General features: G+C 43.5%; 1 protein-coding gene across 1 annotated transcript in view; it reads left to right on the top strand.

Annotated features, from left to right (window-relative positions):
- Positions 1 to 23,808, top strand: part of CMIP (c-Maf inducing protein) — a 123,271-nt gene that overhangs the window by 73,314 nt on the left and 26,149 nt on the right. The window contains exons 3-7 of the mRNA XM_052685880.1: positions 1,672 to 1,722; positions 16,720 to 16,881; positions 18,001 to 18,042; positions 20,751 to 20,813; positions 21,861 to 21,941. Of these exons, the coding sequence (XP_052541840.1) occupies positions 1,672 to 1,722; positions 16,720 to 16,881; positions 18,001 to 18,042; positions 20,751 to 20,813; positions 21,861 to 21,941 (399 nt within the window). The remainder of the gene's footprint in view (positions 1 to 1,671; positions 1,723 to 16,719; positions 16,882 to 18,000; positions 18,043 to 20,750; positions 20,814 to 21,860; positions 21,942 to 23,808) is intronic.

The following is a 23,808-nucleotide window of genomic DNA, read 5'->3' as shown; positions in this document are numbered from 1 at the left end:
CTTTGACAGGGATGTTTGTCCAGAAAACACAGCTGGAGTTTTTATTCCCCTTCAAGAAGGACATTTTTTGAGAGAGGGAATGAGAGCGTGTGTTGGAGAAAGAAAGTGCCTGAGCGTATTTACTTTGTGCCTTTGTAATTGTGTCCAAAAATGATCTTCATGGCCTATTGCGTCAAATTATTTTGGACCTTTTTGTTATATTAAAATAGAGTAAGAGCTGCATTAAATGAAGTTCAATCCTGTAACATATTTAGGGAAAAGATCTATCTTGAATATATACGAGTGGTAGCAAATGTGTGTTCTGAAGTGTCGACATTCTGCACAAGGTGGAAATTCTGTGTTTGATAAATGCTGTGATCAGCCCAGACCGTGATAGATTAATTCTGCTGTGGTGCCTAGAGATCTACTGGGGAGCAATCCATTGTCATCTATGTATAAAAATAAATAATGTGTAATACAGACGTAAAAAGAGCATTACTGCATTTAGTCCTGAGAAATCGGTCCAAATTTGTGTCACTGTGAGATCAGTATCTGACCTTGGGATTAAACACAGGTTTGGTAACCACGCAGCGTTTTTCCTTCTAGTATTCTTGACGTTATCAGTGAGCTTTGTCAGGAAGTGAAATCCATTCTGCAGCGAATACTTATCTAAAAAGGTGTTGGAGAGCAAAATTGTTGAAGGATGCTTTAAATTGCTGGAAGCATGTGGTTTTTCTCTAGCGAAGAAACCTTACCCTTTTAATACAGACAGACGGGCTGTTCTTTCTCACCGATTGTGTAAAGCATTTTGATTTGCAAGTAAAACTTGCCCACTGGCAGGGACAAGATAGAGCTGGAAAAGCCAAAGGGCATCTCTACCCACTCAAATATTTCAAACTTATGTCACCTTGTTAAGGCATGCGTATTTACGTCACTGTGGATGCTTTTATATTTTTTGATACCGAGCCTTTTGACCTTTGGGAGTGCTGAACTGTTCCTTCGTTGGCTATGAACACTGGGAATTTCTGGCAGCTCTGCTTAAAACGGGTGATCCCTGGGAGCAGTTATTGCAACATTTGTGCAGTTGCTGCGAGCAGCCCATGCGTGTGTGTGCATGTCTGCCTGTGCTGTGCTTTTCCCTCTGTTCTAATATCACTGAAAGAGCTGAGGTGTGATGGAAGCACGTTGTGGCCAGCTGGGGAGCAGCGCAAGGAGGGAGGCTGTGAATGGAAAAAAACAGTACGTCCCCAGTAAAATGTCAGCCTGTCTTTTTCCTCTGTTCGCAGTGATTAATGGAGAAAGCGAATGTCCTGCAGATATTAAAGAGCTGATCAAAACCTGATTGAAATCACTGAGGTTTTTTTCACAGTCTTTGGTCTGGACACCATTTCAAGGAGGTTAATGTTTCATACGGTTTTGGTTCAGTGTTTTATATTTGCAGCAAGGTCTTCATGTCATTGCTTTCTATGAAAATAAATTGGTTATAATGTAAAATTGGAGCTCTGTGCAGAGTTTCCCTCAATCCAATTAGGCTGGGGTTGGAGTTGGCCAAGGTCACAGAGTTCAGATGAACAGGGCGAGTGCAACCTTGCTGCTTTTAGGCCACACATGGGTGACTTGCTTAGCTTTGGCTCAGTGATCTGAAACACTGATAGAAACTAATGATTCTATTTGTAACTTTTTTTATTGCAGGCTGCAAACAGTTACCTGAGGGATCAGTGGTTCCATTCTTTGCAGTGGAAGGTAAGTTCTGCACTTTGCAGTTTCCTTGTGTATCTTTAAGAATAGGTTTTAACAGTGCTCTTTCCTTGGTTGCAAGAGCCAGGAGTGTCTCTTTTCATCCACAAACCCTAAATCAGAACGTCTGTGAGTTTCTTGGATGAAGTGGACACATCCGTTTGTTACACAGCTTGATGTTATCAAGATGTGATCTCATAGATAGTGAGTAAATTCATATAGAAGCAGAATGGTTTTGGATTTGCACTGTGAATTGTAACACATTATGGAATGACTGCAGCCCTGGCATATGGTCAAGGCTCTTGGTATACTTGGGTTTATATATATTTTTTGTTTTTGTTTGTTTGTTTTGAGAAATTTTGGAGGAAGAGCATCTCTTAGAGTTACTTGTTGTAAGTAACATCAGCCTGTTATGCAGAAATCTGTGTCCACACTTTGGAATTATTTAGTTCTCAAGGCAGTTTCCATTGCAGAGGTCTCAGCCCTTTCTTGCGCTCTACCAGAACAATGAGCTGCTTGCTCTGAGCAGGGGCAGTGGGTCACAGTGACAGCGTTGTGTCTCGAAGCAGAACATTCCTCATCACAAGCTGAAGCTGCTGACCTTTGGATGGAATCTGTATGGATGTGAGATGCAGCTGTAAATCAGCTGTGGCCAGATGCTGAGCACGGCTGTCCACCATCCTGTGGTGCAGTGCCAAAGAGCAGCTCTGTAGCTCAGGCTTCTCCTTTCAGGGTTTCAGCGAAGTCAGCCAGGTTAGCTGCACAGTTTATCAAAAGTTCAGCCTGCTGACAGCAACCACATGTGAAAATAGAAGGAAGTCCCTCCCACCAAATTGATTTTGCTGTGGGTGTTTCTGATACTCCTGCTGTTGGAAAATACTTGGGTGACAAAAGTGCAGTGTCTGTGTGCTTTGCATAGCCATCAGTGTCTGTCAGAATTGTGTTCTGAGCAGGTCCAGGTTCTTATCAGCAGGAGCCAGGTGTCGACAACTTCTTTTCCAGACCACTGGCAAATTCTGCAACCTGTTTCCCCAGTTGTTGAAATGAGCACGGGACAGTGGTACTGATAGCAGAAGGCTGGGCTGCAGTGTGGCACTGTATTTTGGCTTCTTGACAGCATCATTAACACAGTGCTGTTCTGGTCTTGCTTTCTTTGCAACTCCTGAGGATAACAAAGAGGCAATGAAGCTTAAAGCGTGCAGAAAGTATCTCCCTTAATTCCCTTGTCTTTCGACAGGCAGAGATGATCAGAAAAAGGCAGAATTTCTTATTCTACATGGTCACCAAGCAGGACATACGAGGCACTGGTGTGATGCCAGCACATGCTTCCCTCTTATAACAAAGCAAAAATCAGGCTTGGAAGCGCAGCTCTGAAAAACGTGAGGAGTGTAAAAATGCAGCCTGCTCACCCCCTGCCCACCCCCCAGTTCCCATCAATGTAATGATGAAGAAAACGTCTGGGCAGTGACCTGGTTTGCTCACATGCCTCTTGGTTGTGGAGAGGGAGCGTTGCTCTGTGGGAGTTGTTTTTAAAAGAGTATTTCTTAAACTTTCCAATGCTTCTGACCAAGCCTCTAATTTTGGGAAACTCTGAGTGATTTGACTTGTTGCAAAGTAGATTTTATTTTTGCTTCCTTGCTTCCCTCCCCACCCCCAGTAAGTTCACTTTTGAAAAACAAGTGAAACATTATCTTGATTTGAAAGACCTTCCCTTTACCAAGAATAGCAAGTAGCTTTTTCCCATAAGAACAAGGACAGGGTTTAGTCACTGCTCAGGTACTTTACACTAACAAATTCCTCTTTCCTAACATGGAGGTAGTTTTGATGGGTTTTGTAGCTTAGCAGCGAGAAGGAACACCTGACAGCTTTCTCCTCTGTACTTTGGAGGACACTGGGCAGCTGTAAGTAAAACCACTGCAGAACTAAGAGGCACGACAAATGTTGTGCCTAGAGAGAGACCAGAGCAGCGCAGTTGCATGAGCTGCCCTTAAGAAGCTTGCTGCTTTAGCCTATGGCTGTAAGAGCCAGGTGCCCATGAAATTTGCATGTTTTGATGATTAAGCAGGTAGTGAGGGAACCCGCACAAAGCTACGAAGCCTATTCTGCTGGAATGAGTCTGTTTACACAAAGCACCAGCTGGCACAGAGATTGCCGCAGCTGTATTATAATTGGGCGGTTGTGCTGATGAATGATATATTTGTCCAGTGGTCTTGCAAATAATAGGTCAGAGCATTTCTGTGGGGATGTAGAACACAGATGCAAAACGGTGCAGATAACTGTAGCGTAGTTACTTGGAGGAAAACAAATACTCAGCAGAGATGAGCTTGCTGTTGTTTGTATTCCTGGGGTGAAAGAATCTAGTGGGTCTGGCTGAGCCCAGCATCGTTCCCTGTGCCCCGTGTAAACAAGGCTGGAAGAACCCATTTCATAGCTGGCAAACCCATATGCAGAGTTCCCAGCAGTGAGGACTAGCCTCCAGCATACCCCTCTGATCTCACAACAGGAATACTTGTGTTACAGCTGTGGGAGCAGACTGGCGTTCTGTCAGTGTCCTTCCGCCTCCTTTTCCTATGTGTCAAGCCTTTGGAGTTGGTTGTGGTTTGCACATTGTCTGAGCTACCAGGAAAATGGCTGGGTCCAGTCAATAGCTGTATTGTTACACATTCGGGGAAGCTTCTTATGTTCAGATATTTTCTGGGTATCCCTTGGTCTCGTAAGAACGTGCCAAAGTCAGTGAGAGCTTTCTTGTGGCAGTTTTAAGGATTGTGGGATGCTGTGGCAATTCAGTTTGCCAGCTTGCACCCTGGAAATCATTTTTGTTCCAGAACCAAACATTGAAATAAAAATGAAGAACAACTTCTTTCTGCAGCTTAGGGAATAATAAAAGAGATGCTTCAGATAAACAGAACTAAAAGAAAACCAAACACGTAATTATCCATGTTTTAGATCCAGTTCCAAGAGGTTTTATGTGTCATCCAGCTAACTAGCTGTCAGGATGCTTACACAGCTTTTTAGGTGTGACTCTCTTTGAATGCTGCGCTCCTTGAAGAGAATCTTGATGTCAGGGCAGTCTGCTTCTCATCGGCTCATTTTCTCTTTGCGTTTTCCATTTCAAACCCTCCCACTAAGAGCGATGCATAATTCCTTTTTTAATCTGACTATCAACAACTCCTAGAGCCTTTTTGGCCACCTCAGCCTATTTTTAGAAGTACCGATTCCCTTCAGGTCATAGCTAAGCCAAACTGTCTTTGTCCTCCAGAGAATAAACAGAATAGGTTAGCAACTGTCCAGATCCTCAAACATAAAAAAAAAAATGGTTAATCTGTTGTGTCAGAAGTGTTCCTTTCAACCAGGGAGGTTGGTTTGAAACCGTGATAAGTAATCTCTGGTACTTGGAAGCTGATTAGTCATTACAGTGTATCAATAAAGATAACAGCATTTTCTGTGGATATACAACAGGGAGTAACACACGCGGTTCACTGCCCGTTCTGGATCTAGGCTTAGGTATGGTGGCAACCAGCCATTGCTGTAGGGGATGACTATGGCCAAGCTTGGCTTTGATTGGTGCTGTTGTAATTTTGTGACGCACAAAGATACCCAAGTATGTACCCTGGCATTTTCCCAGACAGTATCCATCTAATTGGTTGGCCATTTGTATTTTGCTGTCTTTGGGGTAAGGTCTGTTTCTACGTACTTGCATAATGTGTAGCACACATAGGTGCTGTCCCCTGAAGAATCCATTGAGTCCTGCTACAGGGTGCTTCAAGTACTGATCGTGGAAAGACCCACCTTACTATTTTAGTTCCACACTGTGCTTGAGTTCAAAATGACAATCTCCAGGTCTTCTCATGTGGGGTCTGGTCTTCTGGTAGGCAGCACAAGTCTAGATTTACATTTGTTGGAAATGCACCTGAAGGTTCTTTTTAGCATTCTGGATAGTAAACTCTGAACACCACCTGCGCTGTGAGATGTGGGTTGCTGGTGTTTCCTAGTTAGCTGAATGATGCAGCAATGAAACACGTCAGTTGGAGGCCTTGGGGGAACGTCCCGAGCTGACACAAGACACAGAGCATAGAGCTGGGGCTGAAGTATGACTCAAGCTGGGAGCTTTGTGTGCCTGTGACCTGGATCTTCTAGAAAGGCTTGCCTATGTCTTGTGTTTCCTACTGATGCTATTAACCAGTCCTCAGTTCTCCTCTCATGCTGCTTTGTCAGAGATTTTACCCATCTGTTAGCAGGTAACAGACTGTATTTCACTGTAGGTGAAAATACACCAACTGCAGAATAGTTTAGGTTGGAAGGAACCACTGAACATCACCTGGTCCTCTCATCACCCACATCACTTTCCCCCCATTGCAGGCTGTGCTCCTTGCTTGTGTGAGGTTGCTCAGGGCATGCCCAGCTGTGAAGCCCAAAGCAGAACATGAGGTCCACATGTGGTCTCAACTGCTGAGGGGAGCAACTTCCTCCCAGAGCTGCCTTTGCTGGTGCAGCCCATTGTGTCATCAGCAAGCACAATCTCTTTGTTTTAAAATGACTTCTCTGCACAGACTCCATGTTTTGATTCCCATGAATTAGGAACTGGAACAATGCTGTCATCTGGGATTTGCAAGCATTTTGCATCGAATGCTAAAACAAGAATTGTTGGCCCTCATTCAAAAACTTTAATTTTGATTTAATATTTCTCTGGTTCCCTTAGGTATTATTTGATCTGTGTCTTCAGGAAATAGATACTTCAATGCACAAGCGGCCCTATTAATTGCAGAGGGATTGCTTGTCATGTAAAATCATACTTGACCTGAATAACGATACCCTCTCTGCTTTTTACTGTGTGCAGGTTACAAATTCCCTATCCATTAACACGGAATATTTTTATACAGTAGGTGATTTACTCAGCTATGTGAGAGTATCAGTGTCTGTATCTAACAGGGAAAGTTCAGAGGGGTATTTTTCTGTGCTTTAAACCTACGGAAAATTAAGAGAAAGTGTTCTTGAAAGTGTGGTGAAGCTTTCCTTGTGTAGAAGCACCTTTACGGTTTTGTCACCATGGTAATGATTAAAAATAGTGCTGATACAGGAGTGGGGCTTATATAGAATTTAAATTATGACATTAAAGAAATTTATAGCCTTAAATCTCAGTAAATCATGCCTCAAAACTATGAGATCAGGAAAAAAATCACATCAGTTACAGCTAAAAATGCCCACATCTGTCATTTGTATTTAATCACCTGATTTACGATCTGAGAGAGGAAGCCTTGATACACTGCAACAACTCAATAGCTCAGTGCTGTACTTCATACTGAAAGTATTATTCATCAGCACACTTCGGAGCAGTGGCTGCTGCTCTGTAGACCCTCTCTGTGGTGGGTTGCACAGCACACACAACTCCTTTTTCTTGACCATAACTTTGCTTGCTTTAGCCAAAAACCTGAGGTATTTTAGTAGGGTACAAAATTTCACATTTTCTGTTACTGGGAGGTGAAACAATAAATCATTCTTATTCAATTAGGCTGATGAATGTTCCTCCTCTCTGCCCCCCCCCCCCCCCCCTTTCTGTGTCTGTGTATGATTCAATGACAAATTGGTGGGAACCCAAGCTGTGGAATTCACTTTTGCCTCTGAAAGCCTCAGGGCATTAGAGAGATAAAAGCAGGCTACAGGTGTGTGCTGGTGGTTTTGTGCTTCCTGTGGAAAGGCAGCATGAAGTGCTATCATAAGTACACCTTTTGTTTACGTCATGGTTGGGATGTGCTGCTAGGTGCTCTCCCCCACTGCTTTTGGCTTAAGGCATTTATATAGTGCATGAAGCCTGCTGGCTCCCTCACTTTGCAGGTTTGGCCAGTCTCAGGCTGTATATTATCAGGTGTCACTCAAAAAATCTCAAGTGTGGCTTCTCATTGCTGAGATCTTGCTTTGCTAGAGGTGCTATCAGCAGCTGACGAGCATCACTCTCACTTTGGGATGTGAGATTTATAGAACCATCAAGGTTGGAAAAGACCAGTAAGATCACCTAGCCCAACCATCAACCCATCCCCACCTTGCCCACTAACCATCAGTTGTCCCTCAGTGCAACATCTACCCTTTTGTCAAACGCCAGACTGTTTTTTGAGGAGGCAGAGCTCAGGGCAGTTCATCAGCTAGTAGGGAAGTTCAGGTAGAAGCTGGATAGTTTTCTGTCTTGCTTTAGCAAAGTCAGGACCGACTCTAAATTTTCAACTCTGGACTTGGGTGCTATCCTATTCAAACTAATATTAGGTCTGAAGATAGAAGGGTGTCAAAAACAGCTGAATAAACAGGCCAGATTGTTATTGTGTACTTAGGTCTCAGCTCTGAAGAGGAGTAAATACAATTGCAGGAGTATGCTGCTTCTTAGGAATGCTGAACTACCAGCCAAGGGGATTCTGATTTCTGTCCTGACAAGTCACTCTTCAGCATTATTGCAGGGCTGCCCATACAGCTAATTCTTTGCAATTCAAGATTTCCAGGTCAGGGTGACCACTAGTTTCACTGAATCACAGCTTCTCCTCTAAAGATGCCATAGTGCAGTGCTGCACCAACATTAAACCCTCGCTCAGGTTCCTAGCTGTAGAGGAAAGCTAAAAATCGGGTGCTCAGCAGGTCTCTTACAAACACAGCACTGGCAGTCTTTCCCAGGAGTGTAATTATCCTGCTCACACGAGGCACTGGGTGTGAAAGCCTGACTCCGGGAGCTGGCATGCACTGAGTGCCTTGTTAAGCTGCTGTATTGGGACCCAGTTCTGCATTATTGATGCTTTGAGGACTCTTGCCAATTACTTCATGAGTATCTGGAGAAGACTTAAAGGAGCCTGAAGCAGCAGAGGAGATCTAGGTGTTGTTTTAGATTTCTCTTTCCTGTCTTGCACATTTGTTTCTTATTTGTGTATCCAGTGCATACGCATGTGTCTCTTTACTATAGTATTTGAGATGGGAAGCCTCCATTATTAGGCTGTGGCCTAATAGGTGCATTAAGGGTAGCAGGTGGTTGTATGGCTTGTTTGGATCAGCCCCGCTCTGAAGTGGTGGCACCTCACAGTCTGGAGTCCCCTGTGAGGACGCTGGCCTTAGGGTCACGCAGGCTAACTGCACACTACTGGTCTTGGTTGGGTCTTGCATATCACACAGTGTTTGTACAAAGTAGAATTAAGAACACAAATTGCAGATCTGGTGGCATTTTAGTAGGCTAAAGGACTGCAGTAGATTTGGTGATCTGTGCTGATTTGGTGCAGTGAGATGGGATATAAAAATGTGGAAAATGTGGATATAAAAATATCTCAGATGCAGGTGCTGTTCTAAAACATGGTATTTCCCTGTGAGAAAGTGGGAAATTCAGAGCTCTGAAGCCTAGGGATCTGAAGCCAGAAATACCCTGTTTTTTTTCAAGGTCCTTTTAAGATGCTTGCAAGCATCAAATCAGTATCCAGTATCCATGCTCTCCCTAAGGCTCTGCAGCAGCTCTCTGACACAAACACGCTCCTCGAGCCGTGCACATCTCTCTTGCTGACGACATTGATGATGCAGGTGCACATGAGAGAGAAGCCAATCTCAAAGCCATTTATGGTGCTGGAGTGCTAGAAACTCAGCAAAATAATGCATTTGCCAAGGAGGAGAGAGTGAAAAAGGTGGGTAAGCGTCCATTTGGAAGGCTTTGCTGACTGGAGAGTGGGGAGGAGGGCAGGCAAAAGTGAGGGTGCCCACTGCTAGCAGCAGAAAGTAATAATGAAAGGGGATGATGTGGCTTTTTAATCTGATTTGCATATCTGGGAAGAAATAATTCTCTCATGGTGCTACCAAAGCTGACTGGCATCTCCCAGAAGACAGAACTGGAATGGATTCTCTTCCAGAGATTATCTTTTGTTAACAGTTCCTACCACATGTAGCATTAGCAGCTGCTTAATCCTAATTTGAGGTGGTTTCTCAGGTGGCAAGTTTCCCTGATCAGGGTGCCTCTGTGCCCGAAAGGACTTGCATAAATTCTGCAGCTGTGCAGTAAGGCAGTGCCGTGCTTTCCCGGTGAAGAATGGCTCTTGTGCTGCATGGAATGGGAAGGGTGCTGGTCAGTGGGGTGGTTCTGCACAGCAGGTATGTGCCTGGCTGTTCTCCACGGTGGCCTTGTGCACAGGTTTTTCTCTGGCAGACCTGGCCAAAGTGCAGTGATAAGATTGTGCGTGTTCGTTTTTTTCCTACGCACTATCTCTTCTCTGCAGTGGCAAAGTCATTTATTCCCACTGCAGCCTGAGTGCTGGTGGATGTCAAGGACCAGGCTCCACAGACACAGCCATCATGAGTGGAATATAAAGTGCACAAATAGGTATTAGAAACCTGGAGCAGTTCTGTTTGGTGTCAGGGGCGTTCTGTAACACAGCTGGTTGCGTTAGGGCTGTGCACAGCAAGTGCTGCACCTGTATAGCAGTCTTAATGTCACAGTGCTTTGTGACTTTTGATTTCTTTGATTCATGCTAAGCTCCTCAGTCAGGCAGTGCCTGCTGTAGTTGAATGCTATTTATTTTCCACACACACTGCATTGCAGTTAGTCCACTGCAGGTTTGGGAAGGTGTATATGGTACACACATAGTCTTGCTTTTCACCTGATAGCTTATTTTATTTTATTTTATTTTATTTTATTTTATTTTATTTTATTTTATTTTTTTGATGGAATGTGATTGTGCTGACTGCAGTGTGTGATGCAGAATCTCAAATGCAGAGGCATGTCAGACTTACCCCAGTCTGCAAGCTGTGGGTTGTGTCCGCAGCAATCCTGATGCCCAGACAGGGTACAAGCCAAGCAAGCTGCTCTGGAAAAAAAGGGCCAAAAACACTGCAGCAGGGAGCAGTGGGGTCCTGCAAAGGGGGAGATAGCTGTGCCTCAGTGCAACTGAACCTTCCCCCTGGTGATGAGTCAGAGGCTGTCACAGAGCTGCAGATGAAGCAGGTGTCTGGCTCCTGCCCTAACTGTGCAAATCCTGCAACCTCTGCTTGGAGAATTTTCTCACTCTTTCTCCTTAGGATTTTAAAGCAGCTCAGGAAGGGTTTGTGGACCTGACCAGTCTGCAGCAGAGCAGAGCTCTCCAGTACATGAGGGGCAACAGTGGTGGTCAGTTATAATGAAGTTTTTCATCCTGCCCAAGATTAGGAGGAAAGGTACCATGCAACTTAAAACTTAAAAACAAAAGAACAACCACTACAAAGCTCATCTTCTAAAACATTTATTCTTTTGGGGAGACGTTGCATGGGGTTTGCAATCCAAGACCACAGCACTGTCTCTACTAATGTTTTTTTGCAAGGGAGGAGCATCTTGTGCTTCTGCTAGAAACCTATCTGCAGTCATAGTGAAATTCTGCATAGCCAAAGCAACATTAAAAACAAACCCTAGCTTGGCTCCAGTATGAGAAATACAGAACAGCAGTTGCTGTGTGCAGGATGAAAGCTGATGTTTTGCCAACCTGAAGTGTAAAGCTGATGCTGGAACCGTGGCCTGAAGAATGGGAGTGTTTGCCAAAAGGAAATGGAAGCAGGGATGGAGGGTTTCGGGGAATGCATCAAAGTGGGCCCTGCCAAAAGCTCTCCCGTGTGGACAGGTCTGGTTACGAGAGTAACCGCATTAGCCCATGCAAAGTGCAGCTGCAGCTGCTGTTGGCCTTTTGCGTTTTCTAGCTGGGGAACAGCATCTCAAATACACAGCTACAGGACTTGCTTTGGGATCTGCCAGCTGCGCTCCTGCATCTTTGTGACAAAAGGCTTCAGGCAGGGATTTGAGAGAAAGGCAAGAGACCAGTGAAAGCAAAGCCCAGATCCTTGCTTGCTCGTGGGAAGCTCACCACTGGCATGCTCTTCCTTCCCCATGTGGGGCTAGAAGGAAGCCACGGTTTTTCAGTTGCCTTCAGTTTTTGGAAGCACATAAGCTATATTCACATGCAAATTTGTTTTCAGTGGGGTCTCTAAATTTGAGACCTTTGGTAGGCTATCCTTTCCTTCTCATCCTTTCATCCCTCCTTGTTGATGAAAGGTATCTTTGCAGTGGTCTTGAAGGCATCAGAGAGCACAAGCCCGGAAGCATGGTCAAGCAGGGGACGGTTCTGATCAAAGGAGGTGCGTGTGTATGTAATGCAAAGATAATACACTTTGGGAGGAAGTTCTTCAGCACGTGGACATCACAGCTGCAGTGAGGAGCTGCCCTGTGAGCCCCTCAGTCCTTTTCTTCCTTTCCTCCAAGCTGAAATGGAATCTGTGTTTCATCCTTTTAAGATTCTGTTTACTTCAGCATTCTTCTGCTCCTGCAGTGTATTGTCCCAGTGGTATCTGAGCAAAGGACAAGCTCTGTGCCTGTGGCAAGTGCCCATTCAGTTGTTCCAGCTTGTGTATTAGTGACAACTCAACCCATGTCACCGCTTGCTGAACCCGTTGAACTCAGGTAGCTTTGAAACAGTGCTGATTTGGGTGTCCCGGGTTTCTTGCCTGGGTTAGCTGAGGTCTGGAGCGAGGTGGTAGACACCAGTGTGGCGGGGGAAGGGAGGAGAAGGGGAAGAAATAGGAAACAAAAAATAAGAGGTTAATGAATATAGGCTGAAAAGAGGTTTCCAGGGAGATGTTGCAATTGGGAAACACAGCAAGGGGATATCAGCTTTCAGCTCGCTCCCTGCTGCCCAGTGCTTGTTGGTGGTGCTTTTATTTAGATGTGAGTTAGTGATTAGCGGGGAGCCAGAAGACTTCAGTCTCACTCTGGAAATCACAAGGAGGTCATCTCAGTGTACTTGCACTGCTTCTCCTTCCTGCCTTTAATCATCTAGACCATGAGCTGCTCAGGGCAGAGACTGCCACTTGATGTATTTATTCAGGGTCTAGATTGATGGGTGCCAATCTCAGTGCCATAAATAATCTCAATTTCTTCAAGAATTTTTAATGCGAATTGGCAGAAACTGAAGAATTATGTAGACCTTCACTGAGTGAAGATCAGGAAGTGTTCAGCTTATGAAACTTCAGCTGCAGTAGGGAGCAGTGCATAAGTGTTGCTGTGCAAAACCTTCAGAAGGTCAGGAGTTTGCTGCATTAAGAGCAGTCCGAGCTCCCTGATTTGTGAGGCTTTATGTAAATAGCCTCAGCCCTTTACCTTGAATGGAACTTTTTGTGGACTTAGTCAAGTAAGTTGCTTTTCTTCATGTTGGTAGATCTAGCTGCTGATTTGAGTCTATCCCTGGATAATGGGGAAGCACGTGTTAGCGACAGGTTATTCTTATGTTGTATCAGAATGTGGATCTAGCTGAGTTCTGGGGATGCCATCCTTGTTGTCCTCAAGGTATTGGGTTAATAACCAAGATGCCAGCAGATGGTGCTCAAGAATACTTGGTATAGCTCCTGGCTTTTGTAGGACAAGCCAAAATGAGTGTTGAACATTGCCAGCAAATTTTCCCATTTCTTATTATACAGCATTTTAACAAAGTGTTCTGCAGCAGAGGGGAAAACAGTTCCAGTTCTCTGTGCTTTTTGTTCCTCTGTACACTTGTGTTCAGCCAGAGATACCTGCATTTCACATAAGCTCCATCCAAATAAAGCTATATTACCAGCTTGGCTCTGCCACCCCTCACTCTGCCAGGGGACCTCTGTGCAGGAGGGTGACCTTTTCCCTTCTGCTGGAACTGCCCTCGTTGCCCAGCAAGAAATAAACAATTGCTGGCACACGTGGCCCTCAGAGCCATGTACATCCCTGCCATAGCTCCTGCTTGGCCATAAAATGAGTGATTAGTTGGGTGTCGTGTGGAAAAGGATTGAAGAACAGAGAACTAAAACTTAACTGGCTATTAAGGATTAGAGTTAGTTATTTTTTGTAATGTTATATATTTGCTGACAGGAAGACTGGATCTCAAAAATACAGAATGTGGCAAAGCAGGGATGAGGTTTGGTCATCAGGATGGCCGACTTCATCCTGTCCTTTTTGACTCAAACATGCTGGCTGCTTTAAGGTATTCTTTACATGAGTATTCATGTATAAAGGTATTCTTTACATGAAAGGTCTTCTTGGGGTCAAGAAAAGCAGCTGTGCCATGCCTTACATTTTTGTGCATTAGAGTTCCTATTTCTTAGTTCTCAACAATACAGTATTATCATCCCTGTCTGGGGAAGTGGTGAATGAGCAGGGGCTATAGATGAGTCCATCATGGGATAGAATAGCATATAAAGATGTCATTTAAAAAAGCTGAAAGTTTCCTATGCCGTAGACTTTACTGAGCTTTCTGTTCATAGCAATGTTCAAAAGCTTTTGAACACTGATGGCAAAAACCACTGCCTACAGATTTTTGTCACATGCTTGCTTAATAACATTGGAAAAGTAATTTTTCTCATGTGGGCTTCAATTCCTCCTCCTCTAAAAGAGGATTTAGAGTTAGATCCTTGGGTTTCTGCAAGACTTAATTAATTAGAGTGATTTGAGAATGAAGGATGCCCTGTCAGTGTCACTTATTCCCTATGCTGCTGCTTCTTCTGGATACTTATTAAATTCGGTGGTTTTGTTTTAAGAGTCAGCTTAGCAAGGTTTTTGGAATGACGTTAGCTCTGTGGTTCTGGCTGGTCAGTAACTAGAAGGGTCAAATTCCAAGCTGGCATGTGTTATTTTTACTCACATAAGTGGTCTCAGGAGCTGCTGCTTTTAGCAAAATCCGTGTGAAGCTGGATTCCCAGCCCAGGATTTTTCTTGCACACATTAATCTTGTGATGAATGCCGTGTGAGCAAGTGAAGGCATCTTTCACACTGTGTTCAGGGAAGGAAGCTCCCTGCGCATGTCCACATGCCTGTTCTCCACTACAGGTCTTTGCCCAGCAGCTTTGCTTTTAAGCTCACGAGCAATTGTTTCTCCCTCACTCCGGAATCAGCGCAGGTAGAATAGAGCAGATGGCTCAGTGTTGGCCAAGTGCACGCTGATACAAAGCAAATTGCTTCTGTATCTGACTGATAGGGTTCAAGCTTTAATTGAGGCTTTCAGCAAGGCACTCAACAGTGAAAAGCGTTCCGCTGAGGAAAACAGTGGCGTAACCATGGGCAAAGGTTCAGGACAGCAGAGTTCAACCTTCTTCAGGACAGCATCCCTATTTATTTATTAATTTCCAGCTGCTTTCCCACCATCACTCAAAAGGCTGTGTTCCTTCAAGGCTGTAGCTTGGTGATGCACTCTGATGTGCTGAGATCCGGAAGCAGAGGCTGTGAATTGTGTGGTACTTTTTGCTGGTGTGCACACAAAGGCGGTTTTCCCTGAGCGTTGCCTGTGAGTGGCTGTCTGCTTTTTGTAGGTCTCCCCAGCTCAGCAGGCAGCACAGCTCCTTCTGTCTTCTCTCTTATGTGCGTCAGCATCAGGAGAGCTTTAATTTTTCGTGGCTGTCTCTAAAAAGGAAAGGAAGCCTCCCTTGCCTTGGATACTTGGCTTTCTTTTGTGCTGGAGCAGATCCAACAAAAAGACCCTGAAAAGAGAACTGTGGATAAGCAAAATCGAGCTCTGTGTGATTCAGGTTTCCTAACTACTCCAAGAAGTCTGAGGTGATATGGAAGCAGTGCTGGCAGCTTAAAGCCATCAGTGAATTCTCCCTGCCCCAAGGAGCTTGGAAGTACAAAGTTTTTTGGTCTGTACCGAAATCCAAAACATTCAGTAGTGTCCACAGCATGTTTTGCTGTTCCTCTGCTTTGTCAGTGGCTTAAAATGCACTGGAAGTGTGAACTGCTGCCAGCATGCTTTTGTACTTGCCTGAATTCAATTAAAAAGATAATTGGATTGCTTTATCAGCCTTTACGTGTCAGCCCAATGCCAGCCTCTTCCACCCCATCCAACAGTGCAGAAAAACCCAGAGCATCCAAAATCTGTTTTTCTGCGTTGTTCTCTTTTCTTGTGTTTCAGATGGGGCACAGAGGTGGCTGTGCTTTGTGTTGAGCATTCTTAGAGCTGCTGTTGTGCTGGGGAAGGAGTGAGCAGCCTGATGGGATGGGCTCAGCAGTGAGGAGAAGGGAAAATGCATGTAGCAAAGCCCCAAACCAAAACTGATCAAAGCAGGTCAACCCTTTGCAAAGTCTGCATTATCACATTGATGATTCAAGCTCAGCCAAATCTTCGAGCTGCATGAAATGGGCAGTTTTTGTGACCCAACGTGAGCCAACGCAGTCCTGCAGGTCTTGAGGCCCGTGTCTTGGCAAGCCCTGCTCCATGTGCTTCGTGCTGTCATCAGGAGTGGTGTTTGGACTCCAGACATCGCTTCTTTGATATTCTAGAGTTTCATTAAGTCACCTCTGGGGATTTGGGTGGGTGGACTTCCTCTGGGCAGCACTATTTATAAGAGCCAGCAGCCTGCAGTGCAGTCGTGTGGCAATGTGGCTGCCGAGGAGCTGGTGGAAGCTGCCTGGAGCTCAGAGCAGCCAGCAAGGAGTGAGGAATGATGTTGCTGGGCAGCCTGAGCATGGAAGTGCTGACATGCTGCTGCAGGGAGGGCTTAAAGACCCAGCCAATGTGTTCCTGTCACCACTGGAGAGTCATGAAACTGCTACTCTTGACCTTCAAGGAAAGGGAGAAAAAATGACCTGTGGATCTGTGGGAATTTGGCACCGTGATGAAGTTCATTTTTATTTGTTCTGAATGCAAGTTCGTCAATGAGCAACATAGAATAAAACATCTCTGGAATGATATTTTGACCTCCTCATCCCTGTGATTAGCTTCCTTAAAAAGTCCTAGAGCTTTGGAACCAGTGCAGTAGCAAGTACTTGTGGTTAGGCTGAGGAGTAAGGTGTTCTCAGGAGAAAGTGGTGGAAAGAAATGCTGTGGAGTTTAAAAACTGGTTTCAAAATCAAAGGAAACCATTGGTTTTATTTTCCATTTAAAAGTGTTTAAGTACAGCTTTTTAGCAAACAGGAAAGGCAAAACTTAAAATACAGAGCAATCCACTTGAAGGTCGAACTTAAGTATACATCTAAATCAGCAAGATGCTGTTGACACGAGCCTTTCCTTTTCCTTGTAGAAGAAGATATACAAGTACAAGAAGGTGCTCAGCAACCCCAGCCGCTGGGAGGTGGTGCTGAAGGAGATCAGGACACTGGTGGATATGGCGCTGACGTCTCCACTCCAGGATGATTCAATTCACCAAGCACCACTGGAGATCGTCTCAAAACTGCTCTCAGAGGTATGGCCGTGCTCCTGCAAGGCACTGTCACTTTAGATGAGGGACAAATAGTTTAAAAGTTCATGCGTGGGTTTTATTTTAACTTGGTCTTTCAAAATTCTTCTGCTCGTGATTTGAGTGGAATTTGTACTTGTTAGAGAAAAAGAGAATTTGATCCATGTTAGGTTTATTTCCAGAAACAATGTGTTTTCTCTTGAGGCTATGGGGTTTTGTTTGGTTATTCATGGTAAATTTGTTATGGATCTGATTCAAGCCTTATTTCAAGTAAGTGGTGAAACTCCCCTTGACTTCTATTCCAATGGCTTTGTTTGCATGGCTGGTAATGCCTGAACAAGGCCAACAATATGTATTTGCTAATAAATTCATCGTGCAACTTTCTATTACAAGTTATCTCAAAGAAAAGTACCCTCCTTCTTCAGAGACATTTACATCTGTTTCAGATAATTAACTTTTCATGGATAGGAAGTATAATGCCAGGCAGGTTTTCGGTGTCCCAGTTCTGATGTGCAAAGATTTGTGATAACCATAGAAGTTGCTAGCTGGTGTTCTTGCAGTCAGCTAAGATCTTAACAGCCTAAAACTTTGTGACCTCTGAATGGATCATGCTGTGGAGAGAGCCAAAACCACCGCATTAGTCAAAACCAATGACTTCCAGTAGGTTTATTGGCTTGTACCACGTCCATTTTAGAAGAAGGAACTTCAGGAAAACTGTAGCAGTTATTTTACTACCAAAAATGGTATCCAACAATTCTTTTACTAATTTTCTTAGAATTGTACAGCCTGGTGGCAGAAAACTGCTTAAGAAGTTTATCACTAGCTTTAGTTTTCCATTTCATTGAATTCTATTCTGGCATCCTGGTGCTTGCTCAGCTTTCATGGCTGGGGAGCCTTGAATCTGATAGTGCTTAGGAAGAAGTGGAAGCTTGTACAGCCTCTTGTACCAGGTGGTATAAGATCTTCCTTAAGAGAATGATTTTAATAAGATTAATTTAATTCTGAAATAAACAATTGCAGCCTTGAGCATTTCTTCTGATGCCTGATGGTAGCAGAGTACAGTGTATGCTGGTGTACCAGCTCAGTACTGTTTGCTCACTCATTTCTTCTGTTTAATCCCTTCAGAACAACAACTTAACCACTCAAGACCATGAGAGCATTATTGTGGTGAGTAACTTTCTGTCTGTCCAGATCTGGGGACAAATCTGTTTTGGTTGATAACACTTCTCTTACTGCTTAAGCCTCTGTCCTAGAGAAGTAGGGGAAAGCACTTCTATCAATGTCAATAAGTTTTGGGTGGATCAAACCCACTTGGACTATCGGTTTTCATGTGGCTTGTTGTTCCTCTTTTAATGTTTCATGGTAGTTTCCTTGTATGAAACAGCACAGCATAAGTAGTGTTAATCCTCCCTCAAAATGGTCTTGTTACTGGGCTATAGAGTGCTATGTTTGTATGTGTATACGTACTTTAAATAGTCAAAAAAACATCATTTCCAGATGTGCCCTATAAAACCCTTAGGCTTAGTAGTTTCCTGAGGGGCTAATGCTGCCATACACAGAATGTCTCAATTTCTGGTGGTATGTGAGCAAGTGCTTGTTTTTTGCAAGTGTAGTTACATGTATGCACCACTGCAGTTTAACCCCCTGTTCACTTGGTTTGTAGTAATGCCCTCCTCAACTTTTATCTCTTCTGTAAGTTGTGTTTATTTAAGCATAGAAATAAGTGAATCAAATGGCAACCTCAGTGTAACAAAATACAGAATCTCAACAATTTATCAGAGAGGTGGAAATTGCTTCCCCATCACTATAATTTAATTTCAGTCACTGGCAATTTCCAGGAGATTTTCCCAGTAATCAAATCTAGAACTTCACCGCCTGATGGTATCACATCTCCTTGGATCTTTCTGCAAAGTGACAAGGCAGCATGGTGCTGCCAGTAGGTGTGAATTGTGTTTAGCTGCTGCTTAAGATACCGTTTTAGCTGTGATCAGTCACTGAGATAAGTTTCTGAGGTGGCATTTACTTCTCTTTGTGATCTGCTGTAGCTTTTGTTTTCCTCCAGTTCAGACTTCCAGTCAGAGCTGTGTTTTGAGGGAAGGACTTTTTAACAGAAGATGTCAGGTAGCCCTGCTGTGAGCAGGGATCTTTGGCTAAATGGCCTCTAAAGGTCCTTATAGCCAACATTTATCAGTGGTTCTGAGAGCTGGCTGCTTCATTCAGTCATGCCCTGCTGCAGGTTGTGCCCAGCCATGAAGGAGTTGGTATTTTCTGCTACTGTGCAGCTAAACTGTGTTATTATTAGGAAGTACTGCTGTTACTGATATATGTGTCATGTCATAGAAGTACACAGTGATTTGCTGTGCGGATGAAACCATCTTTCCTTCTCTATATGATCCTGGAACAGATCAATATTACTAGTCATCCCTTCCTGGTAAGGGATATTGCTCACAGCTGGGTGATGTGAGACAGCAGGGTTGTGCCTTTAACCACAGGGCACAGAAAGAACACGGGCTTCTCTCACGTTGTCCCTCTTCCACAGTGACTGTACAGGCAGAGTTGGGACGCGCTTGATAAAGTCAGTTACCTACATCCAGTAGGGACTGGGCTGAACAAAACAGCTCGTTTTTTCGTAGGCTGGCAGCCAACCAGCTCCACCTCTGAGGCAGTGATCCTCTGGCAGTGGTCACACAAACACAAAGATGTGGGGTTTTTGCATTGCCTGGCTGGTGGAGGTTGGCAGGCGCTATGACTGACGCTGCAGGAGGTGAATTGAAAAACGTTCTTTAGTTTGGGTGTTGGGTGGGTAACAGAGATGCTCTAGTCTCATTGCACAGCGTTGCCTTCTCCATCGGGCCACTGTTGCTGTGCTGCCAGCAGAGGTAGTGACTAGTTACATGTAGTTGGCACACCAGAATGGACAGAAGCTTCACAAATATTACATGGTTTCATGGTTTACATATGGGTTTCATTGTTGAAATTCACATTAATCTTAACCTGTTTGCTTGTGAACGTGGCTGTTGTGAAACACATTTTGAGCAAACTCACTGAGGCTGAAATACTGAAGAAGATGAGAGGGAGAGCACAATGCAAAATAGGCTACCATAGTAAAACTGCAGATAAAATATCTGGTGTTCAGTTGCTCAATACAAAATGTCCTAGCTGCTATGTTTAGAGTCTTTTAAATGGGTACTGGGAATCCCTTTAGCTCAAGATTGGAAAAGCCCGAAGGCACCATCATGTAGAGAGAATACATTGTTCTAGTACTGTTTTCTAATTTACAAGGGAAGTAACAACAAAGTAGGCTCATTATGCTCTCAGTGCCAGGTATGACCTCCAATGTATTTGCTAAGCATAACCACATTGGTTTTGCACAGCAGCAAAAGAGGAATGATTTCAGAAAGTTAGATGTTTGATTTTGATAAATAGGGTCTTTCCAGGTAAGATGAGTGCTATATTTCTTTTCGTGATTTGTTGGCTGTGTGTGAGCTTGAACTCTTTCATAAGAGACACATGTTTGCTTGAAGTTTTTCTGTTGTATCTTTTAGAGAGATGTTATTACTGAAACAGTGAAGCAGAGTTGTCCTTGCTGTGCTACATACCAAAACAATGGATCTGCTCTTGTTTTCATTCAAACCCTTAAAAAAAAGTGTTGTGGGTTTACACTGGTGTATTTAAAAGCAAAGATTTCCAGAGGGTTCACAGTAAGTGTAAGCTTACATGTAAAATGCACGGCCCATCTCTAATTTCTGTATAGATACTTTTGTCCTTTTTTAAAAGTGAAGTGACCTCTCTTTTTGGGGAAAAAAAAAATCCCCTTCAAAAAGCTTACTGCTGTTGTAGTCTTCTAATTAATTTACTTCTCTCTTTTTCTATAGGCAATTGCACCTTTGCTGGAAAACAACCATCCTCCTCCCGACCTCTGTGAATTCTTCTGCAAGGTATAAAAACAACCTTCTGAAATCTCCTGCTTGTACCTGAGTGTAGTTCCCAGAGGGGGTTTTGGTTTCTTCTTTAAATCCTTACCTCATGCCCAAATCTTCTGGTCAGCAATCAGTGATATTGAAATAGCTGACAGCAGCAGTCTGATAAATGGATCCATATTTTTACTGCATCAGCCTGCATAGTACTGATAATTTATAAGAGTTCAGATCTTCAGATTCCTCCACCTCGATCAGGGTATATGAATTGTCCTACTGTGTTCTATTTAGTTAATGCAAAATCACTGAAGTCAGTGGGTTGGTAATGTGGTGTGTAACTTAGGCGTAATGGTACTGTGTCATTGGGTAATGTCAGCAGAAAGATCCTAAGGACTCGTCCTCTTTCCTGGTAAATCCATGCTTCTGCTTGCATCTTTTCTGTACAGTTTGGAGTATTTTGGATTGCAAAGCTTTGGAATTTGTAAATATTACTTTTCTTCTAGGTTTCTTTGTGTTTCAGATTTAAGTCTGCTTTAATCTGCTTGCTGATGAGTGGATGTACATTTGTCAGACTGTCTGGACCTTGCTTAAATTTCCTACCCAGAGTTACTTGTTAGCAGTCACACTGGAAATTAGGTCAAATTTCAAGAAACAGCACTGACTTTGTTTCACTTTTGTAAGTCAGCCTTAGGGCTATTTCTAGACTCAAACTGAAATACCTCTAAGACTCTTGTTGCCTGCCTCCAACCTACATGGCACTTTCATATTTTTTCATGCCTTTGGTCTCCCTTCAGAACTTAATTATCTTTAAAGGTATGAGACAGGCTTTGTACAGTTGCAGCAAGGGAAATTTTGATTACAGTCTACGAACTCTCCTTCCTTAGAGATAATCAGAACTTGAGTGGGCAGGTTTAATGAGCGGGCTCATGTGTCTTCAGAACTAGCCCTGCCTTGAGCAGAAGTTTGGACCAAATGACCTTCAAGAGCCCTTTGCAGCCCAAATTATTTGGACTGAGGGAGACCCACGTTGCTAATTCTGCAGCTCACTCAATGACTTGTTCCTTACAGCACTGCCGAGAGCGCCCACGGTCAATGGTTGTGATAGAAGTGTTCACACCAGTGGTACAGCGGATTCTCAAACACAACATGGTGAGTGCGTGCTTTACGGGAACCTGGGCAAGTTAGAGCAGTCTTACTGCGACGTCTTGTGTAATGAGCAACTGCTGTTTTGTCCATAAGGCACGAAGCAATGTGACACCAAAAACCAACCCCCCCAGTGTGAATGTGGCATGTAATCACGTATTGCTTCGTAATACAGAACTAATGAGCATGCAGTGGCATTCAGACAAAGCTGTGATTCGATGAGTGTTTCTCTGGGCAGCAGTGCCAACTCGTTCTGCTCCAGCTTTCTCCCACCTGGCTCCTTGTTTACGCTCTGCATGTCATCCTTACTGTTATATTGGTTTAAAATCAATTAAAAAGCAAAATCAAAATAGGGGCTTTTTTGATTTTTGAACTGAGACCCTGAACATTTTATCTTTAAGACAGTACTAACTCTCTGCAATTCCATTTTTCCTTAGACTCATGTCCAATGTATTCTTATGCAAATTTCCTGAGTTTCCTTCTGTTTTCCTACTTGTTCTCCATACTTCTCATTCTAGGCATTATGAACTCCTGTCATTTAACTGTTCTCTCCTAGGCTGCTTTCCCTCTTCATGTTGCCAATCAGTTCCATGGTAGTGATTGGAATAAGTGCTGGGGACTGCCCAACCAGCCTCTCTTTCCACCCCCTTCACTGAACACTGAATACATTCTTGCATGATCTGCGTTCCTTTCCAAAGGGAGATTGGAGTGCTTACTGGTCCTCCATTCTTTGAGGCATATTAAATTTCCAGCCTTGGTTTTTATGTTATGCAAATAAATTTTACTTCACAACGCTGTGGCAAAAAGTTAAAAGTAAAATATTTAAAGCAGTCAGTCTAGCTGTGATGTCAGGGATGGGTCTCATCCCTCTGTAACTACAGAAGCAATTCCATTTCACTAACTGGTATAATTTTGGAAACCATCCCGTCTTCCTGTGTACAGCATGGATCCAGTAGAAAACAGTTCTTATTCCTTATTTTTATAACAGTATTATTTAACTCCTTGAGTTTACAGAACTGGCTGGGAAACCTAAGATGGCGAAAAGGTCATATTCCTGGCTCTGTGCCTGTGCTCTCCAGACATGTAAACATTTTTGAATATTCTGTAGCGTTCAATGAAATATTCTGTAAATGTTATTCTTGGATTTCAGGCTGATTTTTTTTAAAGAATCCAGAGCTCTTGAGGGGTCTCAAATAAAATCTAAATGCATAGTGTAATGCTTGTATATGGTTAGCTTCAGAGAATTGGGTATATTTACTGTACTTAACATTTGCAGATTGAAAATCAACATGTCTGTACCGCAGTGTGTAGTCAGAGAATTTACGGTGTCATATATTAATTGGAGTGGATTTGGGCACTTTACTACTCTCTGGGGATTTCTGTACTGAATAGTCTTTTAAAGAATGTGTGTGTGTGCATGTAAATAAAGTAATCCTTCAGGGAGACAGTGCTGTTGGCAGTAAACTTCATAACCTTAGGAGGCCACGTGCAATTTAGTGTGCTTAAAGCAGGAAAGCTGGCTGTCTGCTCCAACCTTTGCCACTACTTTCCTCTGTAATCTCTGGTAAGTTGGTGGCAAATTCTGCTCACATTTTCACACTTATAAAACAGAGAGAGAGCGCTTTATTTGTCTATCGTGCTGAAGTCCCAAAAGAGTAAGGATAGCATTTGTCATGCTGATGCTCACTAGTAGGTGTAGGCTGGGGATGTGCTGAGTTGCTCTGGAAGTGCTTGAAGCCTCTCTGCCTTCTGATTTCAGCTCTTTGAGGGCTCAGCCCAAATACAACCATTATTGCTTTATATCTTAAGAATGAACAGTATGGATAGTGTGCATCATTTAGCACCTGATGTGGTGACAGAGCATCATATTATT

Source organism: Tympanuchus pallidicinctus, unplaced genomic scaffold, assembly GCF_026119805.1.
Source record: "Tympanuchus pallidicinctus isolate F22 unplaced genomic scaffold, pur_lepc_1.0 scaffold22, whole genome shotgun sequence".
Taxonomy (NCBI): Eukaryota; Metazoa; Chordata; class Aves; order Galliformes; family Phasianidae; genus Tympanuchus; species Tympanuchus pallidicinctus.
This window is presented reverse-complemented; position numbering and strand designations above follow the sequence as displayed.